General features: G+C 44.8%; 1 protein-coding gene across 1 annotated transcript in view; it reads right to left on the bottom strand.

Moving 5' to 3' along the window:
* Positions 1-9,159, bottom strand: part of St3gal6 (ST3 beta-galactoside alpha-2,3-sialyltransferase 6) — a gene marked incomplete in the record, with an annotated part of 52,318 nt that overhangs the window by 3,093 nt on the left and 40,066 nt on the right. Inside the window, 3 exon segments of the mRNA XM_013515120.1 lie at positions 2,181-2,318; positions 2,416-2,602; positions 5,631-5,726. Of these exon segments, the coding sequence (XP_013370574.1) occupies positions 2,181-2,318; positions 2,416-2,602; positions 5,631-5,726 (421 nt within the window).

Genomic DNA, 9,159 nt, shown 5'->3' with positions numbered 1-9,159 from the left:
GAGACCCTGTCTCAAAAAGACAAAAAAAAAAAAAAATACTGTTGCAGTATTTCTAAGAAACATGAATCAGGCACTTTATAGAAAAGCAAAGTCTAGGCATTTTGAGATGAATAAAATACAAGGACAACTTAATTTGATTGGTAATAGTATCATGATTATAAAACAAAGCTTTATATAAGCCTTAAAATACCTAATTTTATTCTCAATAATGTAACTCTAGAAAAGACTGCAATTTCAATAAATATCTGACTATAAGATGATTCTAGATGGGTACCTAAATATCACAACTTAAGTGGATCGAATTTTTTTAAAGGGGAAAACCAGCATCCCTGTCCCCCTGCCTGTGTCCTGAGACCCCGTGTCTAGGCATTTGACAGATGTTCCTGGCAGGCAGCAACGTTCATTCTCCCTGGGACACCACCCAGACAAAAGACAGCTTAAAGTTGTGAATAATTTGAGGTTCCTGTGGAAACCACACGTGATTACTTATGATTTTAAAGAGGGGAAGCACAATAAAATCAAGTGAACGCCAACAGGCAATCTGACCTAAAAGCCTACCAGCCCTCCGTTTCCCGGTGCGCTTCCCTCCGCCCCACGCACTGCAACCCCACAACCCCTGGCACCTGCCAGAGCAGAGTGCTGTGGGTTGGAAACCGAGGGGTCATTCACCTCACTGCCCCCGTCACTTTTTCCTTCTCGCCCTTTTCAGGCCCTTTACCTCATTTATTCACGCTTCAGAGTCCTTTGCCTGGAGTTACGCTCACCTTCACTGTACCATTCTGTCCAGCAGTAGAGTACACCGGCCTAACCAATTCCCGTTCCTACTCTCCAAAGTGAGAATTGCGTAACTGTCTATCCTCTAACAGCCTTAGGCTTCCCACCTCAGACTGACAACACAGCCCTTTTCTATGAAAATGAGAGCACTCGCCTTCCCCACTCCACCTCTCCCGTCTTAGAGCACCTTCACCGAGTGCTCCCTCCTCTTAACGTGTCACGTCCATTTCTGCCCATCGCCAGTCCCCTCGCTGACTGATACACACCATCATCTCTTCTCAGCAGCTCTACTTCTACTTTCCTCGTTCTCCCCTTGACAGAAAAATTTTCCTCTTGAATCAGTTCCTTCAGCCCACAAAAAAATGAAACACATTTCTTTGATTCTGTCCTCTTCTAACTTTTGCTTACCTCTTGAAAATTACGTATTTCCTTATGCCTACAGAAATACTTTTAGAGCACCTTATTTTCACTCTCTCTGTCTTCCTGTGATATTTTTAGCAGAGTATGCTGCTGTGTGGGTGTGTCCCCCGAAGGTCTATATGTAAAACCTGGGTCCCCAGAGTGGCACTGTTGAGAGGTTTGCCCTCAGAAGGGACCATGGGACTCAGCTGTCTTCCTCTTTCTGCTTCCAGGGCCGAAATGGGAGCATTCACTATGCCATGCAAGATGACGTGCTGTTGCAACCAGAGGCTCAAAGCATGGAGCCGTTCAATCTTGGAATTTCCAAAACTGGAACTAAACAAACTTTTCTTCTTAAGGAACCTGTCCTCAGGATTTAACTGCAGTAACATGAAGTTTCCTAATACAGAGCGCTACAGCCAATCTGGCTTAGCCTAAAAGCTACATACTCACCCGAAGCCAGTTCCGCTACTCTGAAGACAAACGTGCCCCCCAGACCCCCTAGTCAGATTCTCCTTGCGTATCTGAGGTGAGCTTGTGAGAGATGAGCCCTTGAACGTGCAGAAAGAGACCCCTTGAAAGCTTCACAAAAATCCCTCTGCTTAAGGTTACTTTCCTTGCCACATGCAAAGCACAGAGATAGCAGCCACATCTAATTTCACGTAACTCAGGTGTAGCCCCCAGCTAGTGCCTTAAGCCATGACTCTTGTACACTTTTTTCGGTGGTGTTGTTGTTTGTTTGTTTCTGTGGTACCGGGAATCGAACTGAGGACCTCGCCCTTGCTGGGCAGGTGCTGTGCCACTGAGCCGTGTCCCCGGCCCCTTCTTGTTATTTATTTATTTTTTTGGCACCAGGAATCCAACTCAGGACCTTGTGCTTGCCAGGCAGGCTCTGTGCTGCTGAGCTATGTCCTCAGCCCACTTCTTGTAGTTTTTATAAACTCCAAGGAGCCTGTCTCCTACCTCAGCCAGACCTTTAGTTTGAAACCATACCAAGATATACATACCTGATCTTTGGGAAACACTTTTGGAAAATGAAGCAGGTCTAAAGCTGCTGTCCTGACAATGAAAGGATCTAATATTCTAATTTGATAAGGTTTATAGATCAAGTTCAAGGCTGGTTTCTTCCAAAAACCATTAGCATTCTGAAACAAAGAATACAGAAAGTTACAGCTGTCTTTTATGTTTTAAAGGGAAAAATACTGAAGGTTATCTGAAGGCAGATCAATTTGGCCAACTTACTATTTTGCCACCAGTCAGCAATTCTGCCAGCCACTTTAAGTCAAGAGGCTTAAAGACAGTGAGTATCGCCGTAGCATTAGGGTCATTGTGACTGGGATCTGAAAAAACAGACTCTGGATAAAAAAGTCGGAAGGTTGTCCTTCTCCCGACCTCCTCTTCATGGCCTAGAACAGGACCACTGTTCATTCTGTGGGCAGTAAAACATGGAGATATGTAGGCCAAGCGCAGCGCGAGCCACTGCCATCAAAGCTCAGTGGCTTCAGAACCGGACAAACAGCTACTTGTTCTGTGTTCTGAAGCCACGTGGCACCTGACAACCTCTACACACAGTGGCGAATGAAGTACTTCCTTTTCATGAAGCAGCTGTTTGATCAAAGCAGAAACATTAATTTGTATTAGAAAACCAATTGATGGAGGCAGTAATAATTCAGTCTTACTTCTAGGGAAACTGAAGACTAAATAAAAGAGATGGGAACACAGAACCACGAATACCAATTAAAAGACACCTTGGAGGACAAGAACACAACCTTCACTTTACAGTCAAGAGGTCTGATGTCCAGAAAGACAGCTATCTGCTCACAGTCATATGATCTTAGACACAGGGACATGTATCTCCGTTGACAGGCAAAAAGAATCATTTAGGTTGGGTCTAAAGACTTATCAAAACTGTGCTCTGAAATGAAGTAACCATATAAAATTGCTGCATTACACTGGAGCACAACTAGATGAACATCTATTGCTAGAGAGTCAAAGAACCACAAAGGGTCTACTGTTAGGTTTGTGTATTCTCAGAGCCAAGGTCAGACACGCACTGTTTATGCACACACTATAAAGTCATGCTGTACAAAAAGGAATGCTTTGTTTCCCAAACAGTGTCCTCCAGGAGGGTAAGTACTGTTTTCCCTTTGCCACTGACTCTGTGTAATACGAGACAGTCTTCACGCTAGCAGTGACTTTCAAAACGCACCAGTGGTGTTTTCCTCCCCAGGCTCTTACTCTGTGGTAGAAACCTGTGGGACGCGTGCCGCAGGAGCGCTCTGAAAGGCTCATCACTGCACTGTGTGATCAAGTTTAGACTTTTGTAGGTACAGAAACTGGTGGATGCTTCAAATATATTTTGTAATTTTGTAATATCATAGCTTCTTCAAAATGGGTAACAGGAAATAAGGTGACCTTGCTATGCAGAAACCGGTCTGTAGCCCAGCAAAACCCACAAACACTGCTAGGCCATCCTAACACGCTGCCCCCGCGCACTAGCTTTCCCACAGGACTATTCACAGCTGTTCTTAACACCGCACGCAGGCCTGATGATGGCCTTACCAGACCTTTCACTGAGAAAACAGAAGCAGCCTTATTTCCCCACTACTGCATCTAAAGGAATACTAGTAGCTGCAGCCCCAATCCGGGCTGTTCTTTTCACTACAAAGTATCAGTCACACCTGCTAGGCGTGGTGGCCCAGGTATGTAATCCCAGCGCTCCGGTCAGCGGAAGCAGGAGGTTGGCAGGTTCCATCCCAACCCGGCGACTTAGTGACTTAGTGAGACCCTTTCCCAAAACTAAAAACAACAGGCCTGGGATGTAACTCGGTGTGAAGGCCATTTAATCCCCACTACCAAAAAATAAACAAAAAAACCACACGTGTACTCTGGACCAAATTATGTCTCCCTTTATCGTAGCATTTTCTGTCTCTGTTCGTTTTCATCGTTTAACAGTATGCTGTACATCTCCTCTCTTCATAAAGCAAAATAAAGAAATCCTTTGTTTCTGCAGCCGTCGCTATCAGCTCATTATTTAAGTCCTTTTCTGAGCTAAACTTCTCAGAAGAGCTGACCAGTTTCTCCACGCCCTGCACACGCCGCTCTGATCTCTCTTCACTCTCGTTACACGCTACCTGTGGCCTGCTTTGTTCAGAACACAACAGCCTCAAGCTCACAGCCCAGGGACCCTCCCTGGCCTGGACTCGCATGGCTCCCCACTGCGTTTGGGACTCGGCTAACGCTGTCCTGCAGCAGGCTGCTCCCCTGGCTTCTGCGATCACCCGCTGCATTTCTTCCCGCCTCGCTGGGTTCCGGCCCTTTTGCTCACTCTTTTCTCTTTGGTGAACTTCTACGTGTTAAGTTCTACACCTCTGTCCTGGGCCCTCTTGTCTGCCGTTCCCTTGGGAATCTTACATATACCTCCCAGACTGCTCACCACCAGACCTTTATCCAGCTGCCTGCTTAACTTACACACTACACAGCTCATAAGCACCTCAAATCTAAACTATTAATATAGAAATTTTACGTCTCCTCTTAAAATACTCCTACACTAGTCTTCCCCAGCTTAATAAATTACACCACTTTCTGGCCAACTTCAAGCTAGTAACAGTGGAGGCACCCTTGGGTCCTTTATTCCAAGTATTCCTCATATCTAATAAAAGAGCAAATTCTAATAACCTGGTCTGCCCTCTCACCTGCTTCTCTCCCATGACAATCCTGAACACAGCAACTTAAAAGGATGCATCTGCACCCCTACACTCACATTCTACTGTCCATGCTGGAGCCAGAATACCTTTAAAACATAAGCAGACTGCCTTACCCTCTGCTTGAAAACCTTTGAAAGTGTCCTGCTGTACTTCAAACCTGAGATTCTACTAGCTTACAAATTCCAGCACAACCTGCTTCTTGCCTAACTCAGCTTCTGTTTATACCACTCCTACTCCACCCTGCTGTCCTACCTTTGGGGTTTTGCTGCTTTTTCACACTCGAGATCACTTCCTCTTGAGGACATGAAATAAACACTCCCTCTGCCTAAACTATGCACTTCTCTAATCTCCGTACTGCTGGTCCTATGTGTTCACTTAGGTCCAGCTTAAAAATCTACTCTTAAAAGTGGTTCCCAAATAATCATTCATTCACTATCGTTTCTTAAAAATTTTCTACGTGGCACTTACTACATTTTCTTTAATTACTATTTCTGTCCCTTCGTTAGAATGTCTACGAGGAGAGAGACATTGTTCTCCTCCAGTGTTATCCTGTGGCTAGACATATGCCTGGAATAATAAGAGCAGCTAATAGTTTCTACATCAGTAACCTGAAATCTTGGCCTAACTGTAGCCACAACCCGGAGAAGGATTATGTAACCAAGTATATGAACAAATTGAAGCAACTTTTAAAACACAGCTGTCCTAAGATAGGAAAACATACTCTTTTCAAACAAACAGAAATATATTTACCTTATTATCACATCATAGGAGTCAATTTTCTCTCCTAATGTCTTATTCTTCAAAATTCCTCCATTACCAACCACCACACACTTTTTACATGGTTCACTATTGGATAAATAGATGAGAAAGATTAAGCAATCTTTTACAAAACAGGGTGATTCTAAGAATCTGTTCCTACTTGCTGGAACTCTGTTTCAAATTTCACTTGTACAAGCAGAAAAAGAGCTAATTATAGCTTGCATTTCTAGATATGATTAGAAATATACAAGACTCAAGGATAATATTCTATAGGAAAAGCATGTCACTGTCCATAAGTATGAACTCTTAGCAGCCCATGTACATTGTTTTTTGATTCTCATAATAATCTATTGAGATAAGCCTGTTACTCTCATATACGCTTCCTCTCATGATTCTGTATGTTGATAAATACAAGTGTGTTTTATGTCACACACAAGGACACTTGGCCAGTGCTACCCATTCCTCTGAGATCCTACCTCTGACGTTCTGTTTTATCTCCTAAGTGTGGAAGTGGATAATTTCTGTCCCTAGAGGCAAGAATTTGTATCTCTTTATCCTCGCTAAACTACTTCCTCATTCACAGGTGTTTTAGAAATCAGTTTGGTTGTTAAATTAAGTGTATAGAAATCATTTTCCTAATTTGTTTCTGGAAAAGCAGGTATCTGTTACTCCAACTTGGAAATAGAGAAATGCACATGCCCCAAACTGCCCATCCAGAAAATAAATTCCAGAATGCCCGAAAACCTGTTAATGAAAAACCTGAAAAGCCCCTGAAATAATAGTGCTAAAATATTATTCTTCCCTCAGTGAAAGGCATGTTTTCATTAAGTCAGGCAAAGCGGGAGACAAGTCACTGTCCTATGTGGAAGGAAACAACATCATCAACAGGAGAAAAGCAAACCCGAGTTCTCCATTTCAAATGATCTATGATGTGTCTTCTTGTCTGAATGCTTTTAGACATTCATTTGTCCTTCGGCAGCCTCATACATTACAACAGATCCCTCCACCTTGTGTAACAACCTAGCGCAGATTCTACTGGCCCTAGTCCCGATACCTGTTACCCCACATGTCTTCTGGCTGAGCCCTGCTGTTGTAGCCTACAAGGAGAAGCTCATTTCCTCAGCCAGTCATTGTCTAGAGATAGTTACGAGTCATCCCGGGCAAGAAGATATAGGAAAGAGATTCTGGTAAAAGAATGATGGGAGCACAATACTTTCTTCCCACCAAACTTTTCCTTTCTGCTTAGACGTGTGGAGATGAAGTTAAAGTGGCTGCAGCCATCTTGCAACTCAGTGAAAAAGAGCTAGAGAAAAACTACCCTAGAGCCCTAACATCACGGATGCGCCCTGCAAACACAGGGAGCGTCACTCAGGTAACTGAACTGGCACTCCCTGGGGCTGGGCAACCCACAGAGCAGCCCCTGGGAGGGCGCCCTGGTACCTGAAGCCACACTTATGCGATCCAGACAACAATAAACAACTTTTCATCAGAAAACTATTACTTGCAGGCAGAAGAAACTAAAATACTGTGCACGAGGTTATGGGCAGAGACCTGACTACTTGTTCTGGTTCCCCTTCTAAAACACTCTGGCCAGATGGCCGACCTCTCTAATCTGAGTTTTCCCTTTCATAGAGTTAGGAAACCACTGATGTCTTGAATATTGTTATTCCATTGGATAGAACTATTTCCTATGACATGTGCGGCACAATTTCTATATCTTTAGCTAACATGTGACCCCAACAGATGGGAGAAAACAGGCAGGGCTGCACTTGGGCCTTTGCCACGTGTGACTCAGTTATGTACTCAAAGCTTCCTCTCACCCTCAATTTCCACTGCAATGTAAAAATCTTGAAAATTAGCAGGGTGATAGAGCAGGAATATAGGCATTGATACTCCCTATAAAGTTAGGACTTTTTAACAAACAGCTGTTAATGTCTAATTCCTTTTAACGTTTTCTGACGGCATACTCCTCGCTCGGCTGGTAACTAATCTAACCCAGTTCCGCTGATGCTGATGTGATGGTGTCTCCTTTAGGTAAGACATCTAGGTGTGGCCACTGAACAATCACTCATGCAACAGGACGGAAGCATTCTTTAAGAAATCTGGCACACTTTCATAATGCAGTGCTAGGGGCTGGGGTAGTCTGTGCTTCGGGGTTTCTGTTTTGGCTGGAGGAGGCTGTATTGCCACCAAGGAAAGGGCACCATCCCGGGGACCAGGGCGCCGGCTGGCGCGAGGGAGCGCAGGGACAGCCAGGGAGGCTCGTGACCGGGGAGTATGAACATATTTCAAGGAGTCCTTTTCTGTATTGCAAGTCCTTTAAAACATCCTCAGTCTGCAGTGAACACGGTAGCTGTGCATCAGCTGTGCTCTAAAGAAGGAACAGAAGGACCCACATGTACGAGAAATCAAGAGCAGCAGTATACAGAAAAGGTGCACCAAGCCCCGCTGTTACAGAACAGTCACTTAACCGGCTTCAGAACCCGCAGGGCAGCACCGAAGCAAACGGGGCCTCAGAGGTAAATGGAGAATGCGGGTACGAACAGCTAGTTGTCCCGCAACCATGTTCCCTTTGTCCTTTACAGTGGGACTCGCTGTTTTCGAAGGGGACACAGAGTCCCCTGCACTAAAGACAATGTTTTCTCACCCGGCTTCCACTAGGTATGACTTTGTGCTGGAGTCCTGTCCAATGGGGTATCATCAGTAGTTGCTATACATGTTTAACAATTACTTCTGGTGGGGACAGGCAGAGGGGGAGAAGCACTGGGGTGTAGAATGTGCCACATCACATGGTGTAAATTCTCTCCCAGGCTGATTTTGAGCTTCTTTCCTGAGGATCCTGAATATGGAACTGGGAAGGAGTGCCTTCATAAGCTGATACCAAGCCAGGCGTGATGGTGCACACCTGTAATCCCAGCCCTCAGGAAGCTGAGATACAAGGATGTCCATGAGTTTGAGCCCGGCATGGAATGCAAAGTGAGTTCAGGATCAGCCTGAACGACACAGTGAGACCGTGTCTCAAAAAAAGGAAAAAAGAAAAACCACGTTGATACCAACTGTCCGTGGCACATCACTAGATGTAATGAAGTATCACGTACGATTTTTGGGAGATGGCCTTAAACAGGAAGAAAAGTCTCCCAGGCTGGGGCTTTGCTCCCTTGTTCCTCCCTGCTGGCAGGAAACTCCAGTTATCACACTGAGTAAGGAGGAAGCCATACACAATGGAACGGTAGTCACGACAGGAACAAGCCAGGCCCCCGGTGACCACAGAGCTGCTGAGCCAGCCCTGCACTGTTTGCCTGCAGACTTCATGTGTACATGAAAACTGAGAAAGAGGAAAACTCACTTCTTGTAAACACAACTGGTAATTCACGTTTTCCCATTTATAGTGGGATCTATCCCAGCTGAGGGCATCATGCATATGGTTCAAGATATCTGAACAAAACTGGTGCTTGCATCTATCTGCAGAATCAAAGGGTTCAGGTTTTGTGAACAGTACTGGTCCCAAGCCATGTGAAAC

Source organism: Chinchilla lanigera, unplaced genomic scaffold, assembly GCF_000276665.1.
Source record: "Chinchilla lanigera isolate Chin_1 unplaced genomic scaffold, ChiLan1.0 scaffold00026, whole genome shotgun sequence".
Taxonomy (NCBI): domain Eukaryota; kingdom Metazoa; phylum Chordata; class Mammalia; order Rodentia; family Chinchillidae; genus Chinchilla; species Chinchilla lanigera.
This window is presented reverse-complemented; position numbering and strand designations above follow the sequence as displayed.